General features: G+C 38.4%; 2 protein-coding genes across 3 annotated transcripts; one reads left to right on the top strand and one right to left on the bottom strand.

Annotated features, from left to right (window-relative positions):
* Positions 1-9788: 9788 nt before the first annotated feature.
* On the top strand, positions 9789-12762 carry LOC308680219 (hyaluronidase-1; the record flags this gene model as incomplete). The annotated part of the gene is made up of 4 exons (XM_081348235.1): positions 9789-10301; positions 10394-10789; positions 11570-11659; positions 12211-12762. 4 exons carry the CDS (start codon positions 9789-9791, stop codon positions 12760-12762), a joined length of 1551 nt encoding a protein of 516 aa, XP_081204361.1.
* A 1998-nt stretch (positions 12763-14760) lies between these two features.
* Positions 14761-22272, bottom strand: borcs6 (BLOC-1 related complex subunit 6). Of its 2 annotated transcripts, XM_081349118.1 has the most exons (7): positions 22210-22272; positions 19700-20199; positions 18778-19258; positions 18519-18682; positions 16319-16402; positions 16069-16224; positions 14761-15986 (listed from the first exon to the last, which is right to left on the bottom strand). In XM_081349118.1, exons 2-6 carry the CDS (start codon positions 20186-20188, stop codon positions 16099-16101), a joined length of 1344 nt encoding a protein of 447 aa, XP_081205244.1. In that variant the 5' UTR covers positions 20189-20199; positions 22210-22272; the 3' UTR covers positions 14761-15986; positions 16069-16098. The 2 variants fall into 2 exon arrangements, with proteins under 2 accessions (XP_081205244.1, XP_081205243.1); XM_081349117.1 differs by having other exon boundaries at positions 14761-16224.
* Positions 22273-24209: the final 1937 nt, after the last annotated feature.

Raw genomic sequence — 24209 nt, 5'->3', positions numbered from 1 at the left:
CATCAGACCAGGAAACATTTTTCCAGTCTTCAACTGTCCAATTTTGGTGAGCTCGTGCAAATTGTAGCCTCTTTTTCCTATTTGTAGTGGAGATGAGTGGTACCTGGTGGGGTCTTCTGCTGTTGTAGCCCATCCGCCTCAAGGTTGTGCGTGTTGTGGCTTCACAAATGCTTTGCTGCATACCTCGGTTGCAACGAGTGGTTATTTCAGTCAAAGTTGCTCTTCTATCAGCTTGAATCAGTCGGCCCATTCTCCTCTGACCTCTAGCATCAACAAGGCATTTTCGCCCACAGGACTGTCGCATACTGGATGTTTTTCCCTTTTCACACCATTCTTTGTAAACCCTAGAAATGGTTGTGCGTGAAAATCCCAGTAACTGAGCAGATTGTGAAATACTCAGACCGGCCCGTCTGGCACCAACAACCATGCCACGCTCAAAATTGCTTAAATCACCTTTCTTTCCCATTCTGACATTCAGTTTGGAGTTCAGGAGATTGTCTTGACCAGGACCACCCCCCTAAATGCATTGAAGCAACTGCCATGTGATTGGTTGATTAGATAATTGCATTAATGAGAAATTGAACAGGTGTTCCTAATAATCCTTTAGGTGAGTGTATATAAAACATGAAATTTCATGACTCTTGACACTAGATGGCAAATGAGCTGTTCCACTGGGCCCTAAAGTCATTGCCTAAAGGCATTTCTTTTCAGAATGCATTAAGATACAATTAAGATATAATGTAGACATTATATAAAATCCTTTTTAGGTAAAGATTAGTTTTAATTTTGAGCATGTTTTAGGTTTTTCTACGTATACTGAAGTATTCCATTCATTCCTAAGGGGGTCAAATTGACCCGCGAGGGAAGGATTTGTTCCTTTTTTTCATTTCAATCACATAAAATCCTCGAATCCAGTCAATTTGTTTTTGTGTGTATTCGTGGTTCAGGTGCGAAAAAAATGTCCTAAGGTCTTTTAACGTGATTGAGCTTTGCCATCACATGAATGAATAACATTCGAAATATTAAAATTGTTATATTTCACAATATTAATGTTTTTACTGTATTTTTGATCAAACAAATACAACTACGTATTTCATACACAGCTCTGAGAGTTTGTTTCTGGTTACTTTGCATATTTTGCTGTAATTAATTCTTCTAATCTGAACAGTTGGCAAAAAGCAGTTACTATCGTGCCTCCAAAATCTTGTAAAATGTAATTAAATGTGACAAGAGGAAACATACAGAAGTAAGATAGAGAAAGAGTGAGGGAATAGATGACCAGAGGGGGGAAAAAAACGAGGAACAAAAACCCAAAAAAGTGAAAACAAATGAAAGGGGAAGAAAAAGAGAAAAAGCGGGACTGGTCACCTGGAGATCCCTGGCCTAGGCTGAGCCATGGGGAGGTGGTAGCAGTCGTCATGGAGAGGGGCTCTGGTTTCCATAGTAACAGCTGGGCCGGGGGTCAGCGGCTAAGGGAATGTGTTTGCACACAGAAGTGCATGCTGGGAGGAGAATCCTGCTGGGTGTGTGTTTAAGTGAGAGAGTTTGAAAGAGAGAAAGAGCGTTCTCAGTGGTGCCTTCAGAGTTGAAAAACCCCTGTGTTGCCATAACAAAGAGGAGAAATTAGTTTGGGGCTGTGAGGTAATTGTTGAGGCATTTTGTAGAGTTCTTTTAAGGTGCTAGATGAAATAATTTGTTTGATAAAATGTGAGGCACGGTTGTGATATGCTTCTGTTTTTGAGGTATCACACATATTCTCTTTATCACAGCTCAAAATCTTCGGTTTAAAAGCAAAACCTGTTACATATGGCAAACATGCACTTACATGACCCCAGTAAACACAAGGACATCCTAAAATTGATCTTCCTGAGCGAGACCGGAATCTCCACACACTCCCACTCCACAGACGCAGATGTAGAGAACATATAGAGACCCTTAAATCGAAAGGCCATTTCTGTACCCACACAAACCTAAACCGAGGTTCATGAGTCACAGAGAGATGTCAGCAAGACAGCACACATGGATGAATTCACGGATGAAGGTTTCTTGATATCTGTGGATGGAAGAGTACTGGTTCAGATGAACACATTTAGTACATTTAGAATTCAATAGAGTGGAATACAGTGTGCTGTTCTGTTTCATCCTTTAGAACCTGGAACATTCCTTTAATGGCTTTAACAGCTTTTGTGGCATAATGTTGATTTAAAAAAGTTAGATTTTTTTTTAAAAAAGAAATTAAAACTTTTATTAATCAAAGATGCAGTAAATTGATCAAAAGTGAGAGTAAAGACAAAAGATGCACCGAATTTTGGCAGATACCAAAAAACGATACTGCAAACCGATATATTGGCTGATAAATCTAAATTCAAAATTAGAATTTTATGTAGCCTATATGACAGCACATGTCGCACTGTATTTTCCTTTTTTTAAGTGATTCCAGTCATTGGTGACACTTTACAATAAGGTTCATTAGTTAATATTAATGTAACCATAAGCAATACATTTGTTGCTGAATTTGTAAATCTTTGTTAATGTTAGTTAATCAAAATAGTCATTCATTGTTTGTTCATGTTAGTTCACAGTGAATTAACTAATGTTAACAAGATTTTAATAATGTATTTGAAATGAACATGAACAAAGATTAATAAATGCTGCATAAGTTCCACACATATATTGTTAACTTCTTGTGGCTATACTATTGAAAAAGTGAGTACCTTATGGTTTACAGATTGGCCCAATTCTCTTCCATTGTAAGTGCCTCAGTGTAACCTAGAAAAGGAGGGACAGGTTGAAATTAATTTTGTGGTACATTTGCTCACTCACAAACACTTTTCAAACTCCACCCACACTTGTTATATTCAAAGCCACCAAGTTCACGGAGTCAAACACATAGAAACCCCACACACAAACTCTGTCACACTCTTGAGGGATGTTGCTCCCAGAGTCGAACTGTCTGCAGGAGATGCAGTGAGATGGAAAACTTTAATCGCATTAAAAGAAAAACCTTCTCCTTTCATTTGGAAATTCCTCAGATTCCCCCTTTCTCTCCCACCCTCTTCCTCGTCCCTCCACTTTCCCAGTTCTCTCTCTTTCCGACCTTCCCCCTCCTCCTCCAGCACTTTCAGCCACTTCTATTGCTCCTGAATATCCCCCTCCCAATCCGCTCCAGTCTCTCTCCCTGTTTCGCTCCATCTCCCTCACTGTCTCTCTCTCTCTCGTTCTTTCTCGCTTTCTTTTCGTCTTGCTCCTGTGATTCTGTTCCTCCTCTTTCAGAAAGCAGACAGATCAAAGGCTCAGCCCCTCCTCTCTCCTCCAGAAGGTTTTGTCCCCATCTCTCTGTCACTCGCTCTTTGTGGACCTTTCCGGTTTCATGCCATGTTCAAACTCTCCTTTTGTCATCTGGCTCCAAAACACATTTACACACACGAGCACACAAATACACATGGTCACACACAACAGGGATAAACCACCTGAGGAGTGAGAGGGATTTTCAGTGCGGTTCAAAGTCTTAGTGACTGGAGGATTTTTGGACCTTAGGGGTCCTGTGGAAAGTTCATGGTTTAGACTCTTACACTCACACAAAACTTTGCAAAGTTTCATGATTAAGATGGGGTTTATTATGGAAATGTAGCATCAGTGATCATCAGAAATCACATGATTATAGTAATATAACTAAACTCACACACAAACATATACAACAAACTGGATGACTGTGCCATCAGAGAGCCTGTCAACTCAAATAATCACAAGAGGGCAGTGCTGCACACTGTTAAAGTGATATTTCATCATTTACTCACCAAGCCTGTAAGACTTTTTTCTGTGGGATACAAAAAGAGAAGTTATGAACAATGTACTAGTTGCTCTTTTCCATGCAATTACAAGAAACAGGAACTTTCATTTTTTTATTCCAATTACTGAGTAGCTTTAACGTTCATTCCAGGACGATCAACTTGCACTGAAACTGTATTATACTGTAAACACATTATTTTATTTTAGCAAACTGAGTCAATTATAATCAAGATTAATTATAATTACTATAGTCATGATTTTCATTATTATAAGACATTATTATTGTGATTCAAAATTATTTTCTGTGGATACTGACAGCATGCTGCCGTCCATAGAGCTTAACTTGTAATGAACCCAGAACATTCCTTTACAAGGGATTTGTGGTTGAGGTTTAAATTAAGGCTGCGGTTTGTTTTGAGGCTGAGTGAAGAGAAGTCAAGTTTATTTTTATTTGTCATTTGCACAGCTTACACAGGGTTCACTGGGCATTGAATGCTTGAGACAAGGCTCAGACTGCAGTACAGCAGAATACAGACAATTGCAAACTACACTGACACGGTATGAAACAACACTCAAGAGCTAATTCACAAAGTACAAATAAAGTGTCTTTCAAAATTTTGGGATGTTACGATTTTTTAAATGTTTAATATGTCTTTGTTTAAATTTGTGTTCAAAGTGTATATATACAGGGTACGTACAGTATAGCATATTAAGTGAGCAACAATCAGTGACGTGATAGTTCAGGTTGAGACAGAGGTCAAAATTGAGGTTCAAACTAAGGTTATGAAGGCAGTTTTTATGTTCCGGTTAAGATTGTGGCTGTGGTTAGTTAGGAATGAAACGCGGGTTAAGGGCAAGGCTGATTTTAGCCTTCAGTTTGAAGCTGGGACTGAGAATAAGCTTTGTTGGTTTGACGTTAAAGTTGGGATTCAGTCTTAAGTTAAAGGTGAGAAGTGAGGAGCACTTCAAATATCCTCACAATTTAAAACAAAATTGGCCCTCAAGTACAGCCAAACCTGTTCTCTCAAACACTCACACACACACACACACACACACACACACACACACACACACACACACACACACACACACACACACACACACACACACACACACACACACACACACACACACACACACACACACACACACACACACACACACACACACACACACACACACACACACACACACACACACACACACACACGTTAACTTAGTTTACCATCTAAATGGGGACATAGGCGTAATGGTTTTAATACTGTATAGTGTATCTTCTATCCCCTTACACTAATCCTATACCTTAAACCTACCCATCACACAAAACTTTCTGCATTTTTACATTTTAAATTTCATCTTTATTTTTTTATTTTTTTTTATTTTTTACAATCTTCATTAAATGAGGACATCCCTAACTCACTTTTGGGTACAAATTTGTCCCCAAAATATAGTTAAGTAGGTACACACACACACACACACACACACACACACACACACACACACACACACACACACACACACACAGGCCTACGTCTGGTCCATCTGCTAATGAAGATGAATGACCTGGTGATCCAGGTGACATTTCAATCAAATAGAGAAAAACATATATATATATATATATATATATATATATATATATATATATATATGTGTGTATTTTTTTTTTTACTCAACTGCTTAACAGAAGCTCTATTGCTCTCATTCAGGACACATTTCTAGTTCATATAAGCACATTTGCACATCAAATACAATATTTAAAGTCACACTGCTCAAACATTTTCCTGGTATGATACAAACATGAAAAACATTTCGCGGAAAACAAAAAGCTTCAACCACACCATCAGAATACTGGTTATTACTAAGAAAGGTGTTATGCATGTTGTTTTGAAGATTATCAACCATTTTTCTATCTACACATAAGTCATATACATGCTCACATATATAATAAATTATTGTAAAATACATAAAAGAAATGTTTACATGGTTTAATTCTAAGAAAACAGCAAAAACACATGAGCTGTGAATGGTGATTGTGTAAAAAGCAGGACTTAGAGAATGAATTGGAGTAAAGAGGTGTTTACACTGACTCAGTGGGGTGACCGAGGTCGAGTCTAAGCCTCCACACCTGTTTCCATCTGCATTAACAGAGACAGAAAGAATTAACAAGTGAGTTAGATGTTAACTTGAGGGGAGTCTGTGTTCTGATTATCTGTCTTCACTAAATCACTTTTCATCTCATCAGTGTTCATGACGACATAAAGGTCAATCTTAACAAAACCAACACAACACACAGTCACTGTCAAACCTGCTACCGAGTACAAACCATCAACAGCTCACACACACACACACACACACACACATGCACACACACATACACACACACACACACACACACACATCTACTTAGCTATCTAAATGGGGACATGGCGTAAGGGTTTTAATACTGTATAGTGCATATTCTATCCACACTAACCATATACCTTAAACCTACCCATCACACAAAACTTTCTGCATTTTTACATTTAAAAAAAAACTGTAATTTTTTTATTTTTATACCAGATATATAAATGAGGACATCCCTAAGGGGAGGTTTTTAGTGATTTTGTCTCACTTTTGGGTACAAATTTGTCCCCAAAATATAGTTAAGTATGTAGCCTACACACACACACACACACACACACACACACACACACACACACACACACACACACACACACACACACACACACACACACACACACACACACACCCTTAACCCCCATCCGCTGTCTGGGCCGGACTCATCTGAGCCGTTACCATGGTGACGGGACCAGGAGAGCAGGCATCACCTTAGATACCTCAAACAGATAATCTCAACTAAACATGCACAGCCAAACACACAAAACCTTGACCAGGTAACAAATCCACACACACACACACACACACACACACACACACACACACACACACACACACCCAAGTAATATAAATCATCCTGTCTGGACACTATACTTTTTTGTTAATCAGAATAAATTAAACTCAGTCAATAAATGCTATACAAATGTGCTTTACAAATGTTTTTATGGTTCTAACTATAATTATGATTCAAATTTAAATAATGCTTAAATGTAAGTATATATACTACAATTCAAAAGTTTGGGGTCAGTAAAATTGATTACGTTTTTGAAAGAAGTCTCATATACTCAACAAGGCTGCATCTATTTGATACGACTGTAATATTGTGAAATATTATTACAATTTCAAATAACTGTTTTCATTCTGAATATATTTTAAAATGTAATTTATTCCTGTGATGGTAAAGCTGAATTTTCAGCATCATTACTCCAGTCTTCAGTGTCACATGATTCTTCAAAAATCATTCTAATATGATGATTTGCTGCTCAAGAAATATTTCATATTCTTATCAATGTTGAAAGCAGAACAAGAAAAATAGAAATAGAAATATTTAGCAACAAAGTAAATGTCTATATTGGCCATTTTGAACAACTGATGGCATTTTTGCTAAATAAAAGTATTTAAAAAATAAGAAAAACTTACTGTCACCAAATGTTTATGTATTTATCAACCCTGTCAAGATAAACTACCTCTCATTAACTCTTCAAAAATGATCAGTGTTTAGACACCAAAAATGTCATATTTCAGTCTAGACCTAAGAAAGAGCAAACTATCAACCTAGAATGACAGCAGGCACAAAAACCAAATCCTTCTCTTTTCATATCTGAAGTAATACAACAGACACTTCAGGATTATGCCAGATTATGTTTGGATGATATAATTGTGAACAATCTTGCCAATGATCCTCTTCAGAAAATGCGAAACAGGAACAGGAACAGGAACAAAAAAAGGAACAGAAGAAAGGCAAAAACCAGAGATCAAAAAAAGGAGAGATATGCAATTCTGATATGAGGATCATCCATGAAACCTTAATGTTCAGTTTCGTGACATGTATGAGAATAAAAAGAAAACAGGAAGAAACACAGTCTTTACTTAGCATATACTTTTTTGAGTAGATGTGTGTGTTTGAGGTGTGTTTGCTGTTTGGGAGGGAGTGATGGATTAAGGGATTACGGTGATCATGTGATTGTCATGGTCCGTGGTGACCCTGCTTACAAACAGATTACCCTGGTGAAGGTGAGGTAGCCTAATTTTCTCTCTATTTCCTCCTTCTGCCACTTCATCCATCCTTTTGTCAGGACAGCCTGTCTTCTCATCCCTCATGGTTGGGCTGAAGCTTCTCCCTTCTGTGGCATCCTGTTCTGAGCCACCCGAACACTCAAACCTGCACAGAAACTCTCATTTCTTATTATTACCCATCCAGAGGAGTCCTCTTCATCTTGACCTTTGGTTCTGGATTCTTTGACCTGGAGCTCCAGGCACACACACCTGATCTATCGATGCAGAGGTGAGTAACACAATCCCATCTCCTCAAGAAACTGATGAGGGAAACCAAAAAACAAACTGAATTTATTATTTTATTTAGTTGTTGGTGTTTTTTTTTTAAGAAAAGAAGTTTTGCTCAAAATGTTAGATAAATCAGATGGAAATTGGTAGAACAAAAGCTCCTTAATGCTTCCTCGAAAGCAGGAACTGGCCTAAAACTATCACACCCAACAACAAAATGTTGCCAAGTTTAATTGGATGAGAAACAAGACAACTTCTAAATGTGTGTGAGCGAAGATTTCAGGTCCTTCAGTTTCAATTTCAGACAGCCTATTCAAAGAAAGACACTCATTTGACTCAGAAAGATGTCTTCTTCATTCAGTTCATTACACACATATAACTGGCTCTCCCCTGTGTGTGTCACGGCTATTATCTGGCATGGTTGTGTGGACAAAATCACTTCAGAGTGAGCACTACAGCGTAAAACGGATACATGTCACATTTTGCATGGAAAGCCACAAATTCCTCACCCCCAAAATACATAATATAGGCCTACATAATAGTTATAACAGTTATTGTTACTTCTTTTAACCCATAATAAATGAATGCAGAATTAGTACAGCTTATTATTGGTAAAAATCAGTGGTATTTTGTAGTAGCCTATAAAGGGTCTTTAGCATAGATAAATCTCTTTCTCTCTCTCTCGAGAAGTAAATAATTACCATGCTGAAAAAGAGGATTTGCAGGTTTTCCCAGCCCGGCTAAGATAGAGCTCAGCTGGTTTAGCTGGTCAGAAAGCTGCTCTCTCAGTATGACCAGCTCAAAAACGCCTCTCAAACAAGCCTGTCCAGGAAGGGAGACTAGCTAAGGCATTTTAGGCTAGTATAATATGGTTTTGCAGCAGGGTACTGTATTTTTAAGGACTACACGAACAGAAGAGTGTGCAAAAAAAACTACTATAAATAAAATTATAACTAACAGTTACCGAGTAGGCTACTACTAAAGTAAAAAAAAAAATAAGTATGTTTTCCCAGTATTTCTCAAAGTAGCCTACCTCGATAAATATGTCGCGGAAGTTATATGAGAAGCCCTAGTATGTGAGACGCAGATGAAGCTTTGCGCTCTGGCGCCCTCTGTTGAGAAGTTTATTAACTGCAGACTCGTATTAGTACACTTTAAAGAGTGATTAGCGCTGAATGTGGGCAGCACTAATTAATCCTGTTAGCGATTAATTATCCCAAAGCGTCTCCCTTTGTCTCCTCTGACGTAGCGTCGCAGCTCTATCTTTTAGATGGTAAACAGGGACTAGTGGTCACACTTTTACACAAGCTAATTTTTCTGTGACAGTATTATTAGCCTATTATTATTATTATTATATTATTATTACCGTCTGTATACGAACACGCACACACACACACACACACACACACACACACCTGGTGTTGACCTTTTGTGACAACATGTCCCATGATCAACATGCCCTTATGTCATGAGAACGCAGATCAAATAAAAAATGATTTCTCCAACGCTCTGTCTTTCTCTCCAGACATTATCCCTCTCCAAGGCAGCTTTTGTGTGAGTTTTTGGGTGAGGGGCCCTGAAACCTCTTGCTCAGCTCCATGGCTGGAAGAAAACACACGTTCAACCTCCTCTCCTTTTCTCATCTATTCCTCCGCCTCTGTCTCTTCACTCCTGCATGTGTCTGCGGTCCTGCCCGGGCCCCTCTCCTCGCCGGCCAGCCTTTCCTGGTGCTGTGGGGGGTTCCAGATAAAGACTGCCTGGGTCGGCCGAACCCAGCGGCATTTGGGATGGAGTGGGAAGGCCGTGTTGCAATATTTTATGAGGACACGCTAGGACTCTACCCGTATTTCACTGTGCAGGATTGTCCTGTCAACGGTGGCCTACCACAACACAGCAGCCTTGACCTTCACCTCCAGAGGGTTGAGGGCGACCTGACAGCTTCATTACCCCAGACAGGAGCGCCTGGGCTGGGGGTGCTGCACTGGCAGGAGTGGGCACCTCAGTGGAACAGGAACAAGGGAAATAAAGCAAAGTATCTTGTGGATTCGAGGGCACTTCTCCGGGGATTTTTTCCAGACTGGAGCGCAGAGGAAGTGGAAAAATGGTCTCAGGTGATGACAGTCACAACATATAATGATATTACAAAGACTATCATTCTGAATTCTGTTGTATTAATCGATTATATGATGTCATTTCCTGTCAGGTTGACTTTGAAGCAGCAGCACAGTCCATAATGATGGAAACGCTGCGGGAGGTGAAGAGACTCCGCCCACAGAGACTATGGGGCATGGCCCCGTATCCTAACTGCTATAACTTTGACTCCACCCAGATAGCATTAGCCAATTATACGGGACGGTGCCCTGCGGCGGAAATGGCCCTTAATGATGAGCTGATGTGGCTGTGGAAGCGTAGCGGTGCCCTTTATCCAGTCCTCTCTCTGGAGAAGCTCCCAGAGGGAACTAAAGGGGCGTGGCTTTATGCAACCAATCAGATCAGAGAGGCTTTACGAGTGGCAGCTCTTGCAGGGACTACCTCTGATCTTCCTGTGTTTCCGATGATCAAGATTGTGTACACATCCTCTAACACCTTTCTCTCAGAGGTAATAAATAGTCGTTTGCCATATATTAATTGAGACAGTATGTATATAGTTAATATAATAGTGTGCGTGCCGTGCATATATATATTTATACAGAAAAAAGTTGAACAGATAGTAAAAACTGAGAAATAACTTGACACTGTGATATATTTAAGTACTATTAAAAGAACTGTGATGTCTTTACATATTTGTACATATGTAGGCCTACATTCTGTATAAGTTGTAACTACAAGCCAAGTCAAAATAGTCAAAATTCATAGATCATAAGATATATTTACGTGAAAGTAACAAGTGTAAACAAAAAATAAAGTCACAATTAGAGGATATGAAGTCACAAGTGTCATATAGAAATGAGCAAATATGATATATAAAGTCAGGTGAGATCTCAAGTTGTAATTGTGAGATATAAAGTTGCATTTACCTTTCTCATATTTTTACTCTGAGACAGAAACAGCTTCCATAGGGAGGAGACGTAAAAATGGGTGGGAGAAATTATAACAATCAACAGTCCCACATTATAATTAAAAGAGTTTGTTGTATGTTGCATGTTACATTAGGTGAATCAAAAAATAATTTTTGCCTCAATTTGGCCTAAAGAAGCACAATGATACTACAGTTGTCTGATTGTATTCCTGATTTGAAATGTTATTTAAACATTAAACACTTTTGGAGATTTCAGTCTTGCCCCAAGTAGATACAAGTTGTAATTGTAATTGAATGACCAAGACTGTCAAGTATACTGACTATGGACTTTGTTATTACTCTGTATTGAACATGTATCAGACTGACCTGGTCAATACAATTGGAGAGAGTGCTGCTATGGGAGCATCTGGAGTCGTTATATGGGAAAAATCCTTAGCAGTTAAAACACAGGTAATCATTTAATCATTTGTCCATTTACACTACCGTTCAAAAGTTTGGGGTCAGTAAGAAATGAATACTTTTATTCAGCAAGGATGCATTAAATTGATTAAAAGTAACAATAAAGATTTTTATAATGTTACAAAAGATTTCTCTTTCAAAACTTACCAAAAAATTCTTAAAGAAAATAATCATGTATCCCACAAAAATATTAAGCGGCACAACTGTTTTCAACATCAATCACATTGAGCACCAAATCATCATATTAGAATGATTTCTGAAGGATCATGTGACACTGAAGACTGGAGTAATGATGCTGAAAATTCAGCTTTGCATCACAGAAATAAATACAATTTTCATTGTTATTTTAAATTGTAACAATATTTCACAATATTACTGTTTTTACTGTCTTTTTTCAAAAACATTACAAACACTTACCAACCCCAAACTTTTGAATCGTAAAAAAAAAAAAAAAAGTGTATCTCCTATCTCATCTCAGTCATAAGTATGGCTAAGTATGATTGATGATATTTATTTTATATCTGCACAAATGCCTCCTACAGAAATCCTGCTCAGAGTTTGGCTTGTACGTCCGTCAGGTTCTCGGCCCTTACGCTGTCAATGTGACCACAGCAGCACGTCTCTGTGGAGTCTTGCTGTGTCAGGGCCGTGGACGCTGTGTGCGGAAGAAGCCTGAGGACCCCACATACCTGCATCTTCCATCGGCCCACTTTATGCTGCTCCCAAACGGGGCAGAAGGCGTCCGAGCCACGGGAGAGCTTCCCACTGCTTGCGTGGACCTCTGGAAGAAGAACTTCCGCTGCCAGTGGTTCGAAGCCTTGGAGGGTGCAGCAGCAGATCAAGAATCAGGCACGGTGCTAGAAAACAGAGAGAAAATAACATCGCCAACAGTAAAGACAGTGATTGAGATAAGCCAGAGTCAGAGTACAGTGCTTCCAGTGGTTCCAGTGACTCCAGTGGTTCCAGTGACAGTAGTGCCTACCAAGCAGCCGGTGGACAGTGGAAGTTCTGCACTTAAAACTCCCGTAATCCTTCTCCCCTCGCTGGTTCTCTTCAGTTTCATTATGGTTGACGTTTTGGGAGCCGGAGTGTGACGGGACTTTCGTGAACCCCGGTTGGCCTTGACTTTGATTGCTCATTGCAAAAAAGAATTGTATTATATAAATCAAAAGGGATATCTTTGTTGAGAGAAGAGCTTCTGTGAAAGACAATCTCAGAGATGGATTTAAATCTGAATATGACTGAATGAACGGATCTTTTCTGAATCACCTGCACTTTAAAATGAACAAAATAACTAGTTTTTTTATTCTAAATATAATAGTCCCCTGAATGTTTTTTGAATTAGCTTCCTTCTATAATGTACTGTATAAAACTAATAGTCCAAACAGACTAGCTAAGTGCCGAATAAATTTTTATACAGATAAAGTATGATATTATTTTGTTTCTGCTTTTAATCCAAAAGACTTAAGACTAAAGTCAATATACCTTATGTCTTCTTTATACCATCTGTTTCCATCATGGATACCATTTACTTTATATCATACTCTACCAAAGTTTGGGGTAAGATTTTCCTTTTCTTTAAAGTCCACATGAAATCAAAATTGACCATACTTACTTTGTTTGCCTAAATTGATCGTTTTGTGGTGAACAATTCATCCATGCAAGTCAATCCACACAAAAAATTGTTTTGGCTTCGTAATCTTTAATCAAAATCTGAAAATGCCCCTCCCCTCTGCATTGGAGGACCTTCCCTGATGACGTAGACTTGACGGCTGGGTTTGGGAAACGCTTAACCACTCCCCTCAAACCGTTAGTCTGCTATGAGCAGAGATGGAGAGGAGGAGCGCTAAAGTAAAACCCTGCCCTCTGTTCAATATTCCGTTTCACTGGGAAATACGTCACAACACTGGAGAAAAGTCGTTTGCAACTTCCGGTTCACGCAGACTTTAAAAAAATAATAAAATACTGATCAAAAGTGACAGTCAAAAACTTTTACATCGTTAAAAAAAAACATTTTCTATTACAAAAAAATAAATAAATGCTGCTCTCTTTACTTCATCTATTCATCAAAGAATCCTGAAAAATGTAAGTTTCCACAAAAATTTTCAACATTGATAGTAATAAGAAATATTTCTTGACCTCTAAATCAGCATATTAGACTGATTTCTGAAGGATCATGTGACTGAAGACTGGAGTAATGATGCTGAAAATTCAGCTTTGCAGTCACAGGAATAAATTACATTTTAAAATATATTAAAATAGAAAACAGATATATTAAATTGTAGTGATATTTCACAATATTACTGTTTTACTGTATTTTTTTTATCAAATAACTGCATCAGTTGCTAGGTGAGCATGAGCATAAGAGTCTTCTTTCAGAAACAAAAAAAAACTTCAACTCTTAAACTTTAGTGTAGTAGGGACTGTATATATTAACCTTTGTAGCACAAAAAGCTCAGACGTGGGCAAAAAAAGTGAATTTATTTGCTCATCACATGCTACAACGTCAAACCTGTGTAACAGGACAGCGATATCACAATCATGAGATGTCCGGAATGCAGACGGGTCGGAGTGTAACTGGCCTCTATCTGCCTAAACTGAAATCTAATCAAATGTTTAGTCTCCGTTTTATCTTTGACATTGGAAAAAAACAGAAACCGGTCAAGTTTACACTTAATCTGAGCAGCCTGTACAAAACAACACTGTTCTCCGTCATGAAAACGTAAAGCCTTTTAAAACATTTACTGACAGATATGAATGACTACAAGGCAAATCTGGTAGTTTATTAAATAAACAAATATTAACTAGAGGAGGATGATAAGAAAAACTACAATGTCCAACTCAATAATAAACACGTGCGTATCTACGCGTTTATGTATCTGTGAATTCACAAACAATCTCTCTCTCTCTCTCTCTCACTCACTCATTCACTCACTCACAAAGCATGATAATTTAGCCCTGAATCATTGTGCAGATCAGGATCCAGCTGTAACTTGGACTCTGCAAAAGGAGAAAACTTGCAAAAGAACACAAATGTGTATCAAAGAGCAATTTTAACACTAAAAATGTAGAACAAAGAGAGACAAAAAAAATCAAGTAGATCATTCTAGCAAATTTATTTTGGTTTATATAATAATTTAAAATACACATTAATGACAGATTGTTGGACAAATCAGGGTTATAGTTAGCAAGACAGCAATAAAGAGATAGAGAGAGACGGTTAAAACAGGGCCAAACAGAGAAAGGTAAAGATCATTTTCAAAAATAAACTTTCATCCATCCAGTTTTTGTTTTTTTCACACCCACCTCTGATCTCTCCTCACCTTCCTCTGATTTTTTTTTTCTAGTGGTAAACACTTGCAAATCTATTAAGGTGACATCTGTCATGACTCTCAATATGGAAATCAAGAGTCTAAAATTCATAGACGTGCCTATACGGTGCTTGTGTTAGGCATAATTCATCCAAAAAATTAAAAATGTTTGCATCATTTAATTATCCTCACGTCATTCCAAACCTGTATGACTTTCTTAGAAGAAGATATTTTGAAGAACATCCTTTCCATGCAATTATTAAATGGAGACTCAAGCTTTCAAGCTTCAAAAAAGACACGAAAGCACCATAAAAGTAGTCCATGTGATGTGTGCACAACTTTTCCCAAGTCGTACAATAGCTTTGTGTGAGAAACAGACCAAAATGTAAGTCATTATTCACGTGTTATGGTATTTTGCATCTGTTTTAAAGCTTTAACTCTCCAATAACCATTCATTGTAACCGCATGGAAAAGAGCAATCAGCACATTCTTCAAAATATCTTCTTTTGTGTTCCATGGAAGAAAGAAAGTAATACAGGTTTAAAACAGCCTGAGGGTAAGTAAATGATATCAGAAAATATTTTGGAACTGATCTGGGATGCATAGCATCCATCCTGCAGAAACACAGACGTCCAAGTGGAACAAATACACACAGAGCATGGCTTCCATACTGGCAAATATTGGTGTTACACTTCTACTCTATGTCTTAAATTTGAGGCCATTGCAAATAGACGCAATCTGTAAAAACACTCACCGATACGTGCATTCACTCACTTCATAAACAGGGGCAATGGTAACACCAATCAGTTGCCCAAAAGCCACCAATGACACTTCCTGTGGTCATGTGGAGGATGTTGGACGGCATCAATCACAAGGAGTCAATGCTGTTTTGCCGACGATCTTTCTAGCGGGGAGGAGCCACAAAAAAAAGAGGCGCTTACAGATGTGGTCTCCGAGGGGAAGGGCAAGAACCAAGCTGTCTCTAAGGGGGCGAGCACTTGCAGAGCCTTGCTAGGAAACATTATAATTAGCTAAATGGTTCCATTGCACAGTATGTAGCAGAATGACTGCAGAGGGCGGGGTCCTCACTCGGTTAGGGGGTGTGGTTTGTTGCCATAGTTACTTGCAGACGGTTTCCAGGGCATCAAGGGTTCGTTTGATGTCTCTGATCTGAGCAGCTAGAGTATGTATAGGTTGCATGGAGCGATCCAGCTCCTCACACCGTGCCATGAGTGTGTACATTCCCTGGAAACACATAAACAAGCACACACAGATCAAAAAGCTAAATAAAATAAAATGTAAAAACCCCCCAGACTAGATAACTAAAAGCCACTCTTACCTTTATACTCATGTCCACTGACTCTCCCAAACTATCCACAGAATCTCTATATGTCTGGATATAACCCACACTTAATGCAGTCATCTGAAGAGACAAGAGATTTTCATTCATAAAATCTGTGTGCACTTCAACTTCATAGGTCTGTATAGATGCATAAGTTGGTTGGAATGAGGGTCAGCTGGGCAATTCCACGCAAAAATGTCACATCCATAACGCCAACTAAATACCATTGCATTGTGTTGGTGTTATGGATGTGACAGTTTTGCGCGGAATTGCCCAGCTACATAAAAAGTGACCCGAAAAAGTATCTTGACAATGAAAAAGCTTGAAAGTTTGAGGATTTCCTGTTTTTCTGCAACAAATTTGACCTACATTGTGATCAGAGACTGTAGATTGTGATCAGATTCCTATAACTACAGATAACTTTGATCAATGTATATATATATATGTATGCAAACATACACAGCATGGATAAGACTTTACATTTTAAAAGTATATTAAAATAGCAAACAGTTATTTTAAATTCTAATATTTCACAATATACCTGTTTTTACTGTGTGTTTGATAAATATAATATACAGTTTAATGACCAAAGTGATCACCAATGAAGACTTTTGTTATCAAACTAGTTAGTTTAGAACTAATCCTTGCAGATGTTAGTTACATTTTTCTACACTGACATAATCTCTTCCTGGTTCCAGACCAGCAAGTATTTAGGACTGGTGCTGAACCATTTTTTTCTGACCCTGAAGTGGCTTTTTTTTTTCTGTGGTAGAACTCTTTGGAGCATTTCGCGAATGGGCCAAGAACCAGCACCAGAATCACGTCAGTGGAAAACGGGCAAGTGTGAAGTTGAGTGGAACTGACTTCATACAGCCAATAAAAATCACCTTAAAGGTCCCATGACATGCTACTTTTTGTAGGCTTTAATATAGGCCTTAGTGGTCCTTAGTACTGTATCTGAAATCTCTTTCCAAAAATTCAGCCTCCGTGCAGAATTATAGCCACTACAAGCCAGTCCCAGAATGAGCTTCCTTCAGACGGGCCGTTTCGGTGTCTGTAGCTTTAAATACCAATGAGGAGGAGAAAGGCGGCGCAAGGTGGAGGGTGGGTGTGGCCTATGACCATCTTGCGCAACGGTACCATGCATGTTTGTTTATGTTGGATATAGCCTATTGCAATGGCACGAAGACACGCAGTCGTTCAAGCATTTCAGTTTGACCCAGAATCTGATCCAGATGGAGAAGCAACGGATGAAGAAGTTGCAACTCAGCGGCTCCAGCAGGACATTTCCGAATGGTTAGTTTAAAATATTATGTCTGGATACGGTACTTTATTCGGATGGTTTACAGTTATTATCATGTAGCTAACGCTAACCTACTGTTGCCTTTTCATGAGAGATCTGTAACGTCTGTATTTATCTTATTACAATTACATCAAGCTCTGCGATCTTGAAATGCGGATATCGCGCGCGCCATATAACTAACAGGAAACCGGTTATCCAAATAACAAAGAAATGTACAACACTCGCGTTACAGTATGTGTAACTTGATGCTGTCTACGTACCTTTACATTAGCGCAAGTAACTTCATATCTAATGTAACAGCCACATTCTACGTGTAAGAAGCTAGGTAACCATAAACAGTAAAGCAACACACTTATATATCATTTGTTGACTTTAACAATTATTATTGAGCAATTATTATGCTTCGCTCGCTCAAAAGCCATGATATCTCTCGTGGACAAACTAAAATCGCGCGTGCGCGTTCTACTTCCTAGCTCTTTTTCTCATGGGCGAGAAATATTCTCTGGGCGGGCAAAGCAGAGAAAGGGGAGGTAACATTTCTCCTTATAACGTCATAAGGAGGAGATTCAAGATCAGCCTGGTTGAGCTTCCATTTTCTCAAAGGCAGAGAAAGATAGCAAAAGCTCGACTTACACCGATTAAAATTTCTAGAAACTTTGGGACCATATACAGACTAGGGGAACTCATATTAATGTTAAAAAACCTCAGAAAGTGGAAATTTCATGTCATGGGACCTTTAAGAGCTGGGTAAAAACAGGTTAAAAAATGGCTAAGTTAGTTCCGAAAAAAGAAATAGCATCTTTTGTTTGCAGATTGCACTTTTTTTGATATTTTGTGGCTTAAGTGTCCAAGTACTTTTTTGGTTGGCTGTATTTGATACAGAGTAATACTCACATTCTGTATAGTTCCACTGAGGCTTCGCAGCATCAATTCAACACTCTGAGCAACATCCTGTGTGTGTTTATGCAGGTCTTCCAGCACTGATGGGTCAATGGGCGGAATATCAGCTGGACGACGCAAAGAGCCACGACCACGTACCACAGGCCCAGAACAGTCTGCTGCAGTGGTCATACAAAGTTTAAATATTACTGATACTGACAATAAAGGCATTGTAACAGATCAAAACTGTTTTCTGACACCCTCATATACTCACAATCAGTGTCCAGACTCGGCCGCGAGCTCATTTTAATCTTCTGTTCAAGATTTTTGGCGATGAAGTGCGTAAGATCTCCATCATGGCTGACGGTTCCCTCCAATTCTAGGGCGCTGGATATGGTGGCTCTGCGTCCTTCTGGTTGGCCTCCTCTAGCTCCGCCTCCACGTGCCCCGCCCCCACACGCCCCACTGATCTCATCCAGGCTTTTACTGTCCTGCATGCCACGCACGACTCGATCTCGCTCTGGGACAGAGCGCACACGTACCTCCGCCATCACATGAGCTGGGCATGGAGAATCGTCCAGGTCTGGCAGCAGAGGGGGTGTGGCCTGGTCAGGGGGAGGGGCTGGAACAAGGGGAGGGGCCTCATCAGGAGAAATGGAAGTATTTGGTTGGACTTCATCTGACGAATCGGGATTAGACCATTCTTTAGGTTCAGAGTGAGTGGGAGGGTGTTCAGCTGAGAGTGCTTCAACTGGCTGTGAATTTATTAAGAAGGTCAAGATAAACAGCAACAGATATTTGCATCACAAAAATTGGACATAAAGTTTAATTTTGTAATTATTAATTAATTAAATTGATTAATTAAATGGAATTATTATTTATTATTAATTTATATAAAAATATATTATTAATTAGTATTATTAGATTAGTATTTATTCATTATTATTTAAATAATATATTTAATTAGTATTATTAGGTTAGTATTTATTATATTGTATATTGGTATTCAATTTGAGCAGCAAAGCATAGATTCATTTAACGCCTTAAATTTAGATATAATTTAATTTATAGAAATTATTTATCAATATTAAAGTAATTAATACATTTCATAATATTAATATTATTAATATATTATTACATTATATATCAGTATGTGACTGAATGAGTACCAAAAAACATTGGATTTAGCCTCTTACCTGTACAGAAATAAGCGTCTCTTTCCTTTGCTTGATATCTCTCTTGTTGACATTGTTCACCTCTCCGTCACTCTTCTTTCTCTGCTCCTCCTCCGCTCTCCACTCTTCCAGTTCTCTTTTAGAGCAGCCGTGTGTTAGTTCGGTCTCACTGGAGAGCGTGTCTTCGTCTGTGCCATCTTCAGTTGGAATATGTGTGTACTGGGAGTGTTGAACCAGTGACTCTGTGGGCTGTGATTCTGAGTGATCTGTGTGTGGCTGGAGTGTGTGTGTGTCTCTACATGAGTCCATGTGGTGAGGTGTGTGTTTGAGAGTCTCTGACAGGGCAGGCGTCTCCATGTGAGGCTCAAAATCAGCCCCATCAATGAACTTTATCCCCTGGAGGGTGAAGCCATGAGATCCTGACCAATCAGAGGCCTTAAGAGAATCAGAGGATTCCACCCCATTGCTTGCTTCCTTCGCATCCTGACCGATCACAGGAGAGCGTCTCATCCCTCCACCCACTGCAAAAAATAAATAAAAATAATTGAATCATCACCAGTGATGTAAAGCTAAAGCTTTGTGATGCAAGTCATATATTCTCAATACATTTTTTACAAATTACAGTTTATCAACTCTTTTCTATTATTTCTATCTAATCTATTTCACACCTGAGTTTCTAAAGTATTCTAAGGTAAATTTACCATACAAAGAGTGAAAATGATAAATTTCATTAAACATTCCACATCATAAATAAATTAAGCAATGTTTTCCCTCCAAAATCATTACAAATTATTTGTAACAGCATAAAAAAAAAAAATTCTATTCAAACTACACCATGGGGAAATTAAAACAACATAGCATATCAGATCCATTTAAGACAGTTCATTTATTATCATTGAGAAAATATTAGTTTTTAGTCAATGCCATTAAAATATTATGCCAGCAGTCATATCACCCTGTAACAAGATTGGTTGCCCACTGAAGCTAAGCAGGGTTAAGTCAAGTCAAGTCATCAATGTAGATTATTCCAAAGCAGCTTTACATTGATAATAGGAAATTAAAGTAAAGTGTTTTGGCTTTATAGCAGTTCTAGAATAAAGTTATTGTCCAGGTAAAGAGCCTGGTTAGTACCTGGATGGGAGACCTTCTGGGAAAACCAGGTTGCTGCTGGAAAAGGTGTTAGTGAGGCCAGCAGGGGGTGCTCACCCTGTGGTCTGTGTGGGACCTAACGCCCCAGTAAAGTGACAGGGACACTATACTGTCAAAGAGCACCGTCCTTCGGATGAGACGTTAAACCGAGGTCCTGACTCTCTGCGGTCATAAAAAAAACCCAGGCCAAATTTGCCCATTGGCCTCTGTCCATCATGGCCTCCTAATAATCCCCATATATTCTGATTGGCTTCATCACTGTCTCCTCTCCACCAGTAAGCTGGTGTGTGGAGGGCGTTCTGGTGCCCTATGGCTGCCGTCACATCATCTAGGAGGATGCTGCACATTGGTGGTGGTTGAAGAGATTCCCCACTTCTATGTAAAGCGCTTTGAGTGCAGAGAAAAGCGCTATATACAAATGTAATGAATTGTTATTATTAATCAATATTTTGATATATATATATATTCTGTTTTAATTTTAATTTTAAAGTTTTAGTCATTTTGTTGTGCGTTTTTGTAATATTTATTAGTTTTTACAGTTTTATTAATTTTGTTTTTAAATTTAGCTTTAGTTATTTAAGTGCATCAAGTTAAACTAAATGAAAATGAGAAAGCTTGCAAACTAGTTGAAATAAATACATTTTGTAATATAATATATTTTGTAATATATTTTTTTTATTTCGGTTAACATTAATTTTAAGTAAAGTAACAAAATGTTTGTTTTTGTCTTAGTTTAATTTAACTATAATAACCCTGACGTAAAATAAGTTAATACGTTTATTCTTCGTTTATTGATTTTGTGCGAATAAACTCAAAACCTCATTATCATGAATGATCTTGCAGGTTCCACGTCACATACGAGGCGGTCTCAGTTTCCTGCGTCTGTTTTGACAGCTGTCAGTTCATTCGTTGTTCATCAGTTTAATGGGACATTTACTTAGTGACATAATCACTAAAAACCTAAAAAGACAGATTTTAGCTAGTGATAATGTGCGTGTCTCTTAAAAAAAGGAACTGAAATCATATGACGCTAAAAATCACCAAAAACACTGACTTGCTAATATGACGGGTCTTGTATGACATAGCTTACAGACGACGACATTTTCTCGATAATTTAGCATCCCTGCCAGACAAACCAGACATAGATCAGCCAAACAATAAATAGAAAAATAACAAAACTGTTAAAGGAAGCGACAATGGTCACCTGACGTTAGCTTTACGATAAGCTTTAGCTGCAGTGCTGGCCTCTGAATTCATAGTTATTCCGCGAGATATCAGCGAAAACCGGCAGCTTTACGACAATTACTGATTGAGTTTGAGTTGATTTGTCATGTTTCAACAGGATGTAATCCACTGGATGCTTTATGAAGTTAAATATTTACCTGCAGCTCTTCGCCCAGGATGAAGGTTGCCAGCTGAGTCCGCACCAAATATTTGTCGTATAGAAACACAACGTTGACGTTATAGTTCCGCAATACAAACAGAGATGAATCTCATGACACAGAAGGCGTGTATTACATCGCATAGAAAAGTATTTTGTGTGTTTATATACTCATACTCAAACATATTTATATTAATAGTTATCAGAGGACTGCGTTGTACAATTATTAATAACAAATCTGTTAATGTATTCATTAATTTGCAGAAAGAGAGATGTCTAGACAGTCTGTCCAGACAGACATTTAGTACTCACATTTCACCACAAGGGGCGGTAGACTCCGCCGAATGATTCAGTTACTGGCGTAGCGTGGTGGAGTTCTCCCCCACGTCCTGTACAGAGGGCTGTGTGTGTATTTTTACTCTGCTAGCATTTTATTGGCTTGAATTAGAGGAATTGTCAACCACATCACCAAAACTTAGGCCAGCTTTGACCCCGTCACAAAACCCTGACCAAGACCAAAACCTCTAAGATCCTGTCATTATCCAAAAAAATAAAACATACCCTTGTAATAAAGCCCTCTGAAGTAGAGCCAAAGTAATGCTGAGTCCTAGTCTTGACCCCCACATACTCTCTCTCCCTCTTTAGGGGACTGTAGAGTCAACATGACACAACATTCTCATTTTACATCTGTAGTTTGATAGGCTATAGAGTGGAACAGTAGATTATTCTTAATCAACAACATCAACAACAACAACGTGCAGGGTGGGATATAATTATTATCCAGTGGAAATGTATTAGATTGTGAAAGTGGCAGTTCCATAGCAGAATAGAGCACCTAGGCCTAACACTTCCTAAACACACACAACTTCCTTAAAACACTGCATTCTTCCTCAAACACTGCCAGTACCCACTTATGAGGAAGCTTTTTGACCAGGATGTGGAAATGGAAGGACAAGTTCACCTTCGGTACGTAGTATCTTAATGTATAAATCCATGGTAAATATGTTGTTGTTTGCAATTGCCGTATACATTAATGTTCACTTTAACATTAAATTAGCCTACAGCATTAACTCTAGGCAAGATAGACAGGCTAAAACAGTGGCCTAAACATGCTTATTGCCTAAAACTATTTGGCTATTGGTTAATATTTACCGGCCTAGATGACATCAGCTGAAAAGGAATTTGTTTCAGAGGTGGAGAAAGTGATTATATATTCATAGAAACTTTTTTTCATTATTTTTTTTTTTTACTTTTGTATAATGTATGCTGAGGAATTGTGCTAGCCTAAATAAGATAAAACGTGTATGAAGACAGTACATTTATTCATTGTCAATATTCAACAACATCAAAGCAGTAATCTTTCTTAACAGAAATTAATAAAAATGATTCTGACTTTCCTTGCGTTTCTCTTTTAATCTCGCCCCCTCGCTTTGTTATTTGCTTCACCAATCTCATTTACTGTCATAGGCTCTCCAAGTCTATTTGGTATTCAGTTCTGTGAGTGTTTTAAGGGGCAGCTGTATCCAAGGCAACCCGCCTAGTCAATTTCCCAGTGTCCTGTCCTTTATATAAGAAGGATGCAATATACACTGATGTGCTCATGGAATTCAAATGCTTATCACACCGCAAGCAGAGCCCAGAGAAAATTCCTGCGCATGTTTGTGAATGTGAGAGTGTTTCTGTTTGAACCAAAAGCACACTCTGACTCTGTGATGATATATCAATGATAATTGCTCGGTTTCAAATGGTCTGGAAAAAATTATAAGTTCAGAGATGCGTCAGTTGTTGAATAGTACTAATGCAGTCATGTTTTTCTGGGATTGCATAAAGCAGTGTAGGGTGCTGCCGGAAAGACTAATTCACCACTGGTTCCCTCAAGATTTTCATATGGGTTTTTATAATAAATTTCCAATTTATTTATAAAAAATGACTTCTGTGCTTCTGTGGTAAATATAACTTGACAATACTTGGACATTTTGTCTCATTGAAAACACAAATTTT

The sequence above is a fragment of the Scardinius erythrophthalmus genome (assembly GCF_964197995.2).
Source record: "Scardinius erythrophthalmus genome assembly, chromosome: 20".
In the NCBI taxonomy this organism is placed as follows: domain Eukaryota; kingdom Metazoa; phylum Chordata; class Actinopteri; order Cypriniformes; family Leuciscidae; genus Scardinius; species Scardinius erythrophthalmus.
The sequence above is the reverse complement of the archived record's forward strand: the minus strand, read 5'-3'. Positions and strand labels throughout refer to the sequence as shown.

What these genes read in the sequence shown, in the direction of transcription:
- borcs6 (XM_081349117.1), bottom strand. Translation starts at nt 20,188, where the DNA reads ATGAGACGCTCTCCTGTGATCGGTCAGGATGCGAAGGAAGCAAGCAAT. An exon ending in GCCGAGTCTGGACACTGATT is followed by an intron (nt 18,683 to 18,777) that starts GTGAGTATATGA and finishes TGACCACTGCAG; the next exon opens with CAGACTGTTCTGGGCCTGTG. An exon ending in CAGTGGACATGAGTATAAAG is followed by an intron (nt 16,225 to 16,318) that starts GTAAGAGTGGCT and finishes ATGTGTTTCCAG; the next exon opens with GGAATGTACACACTCATGGC.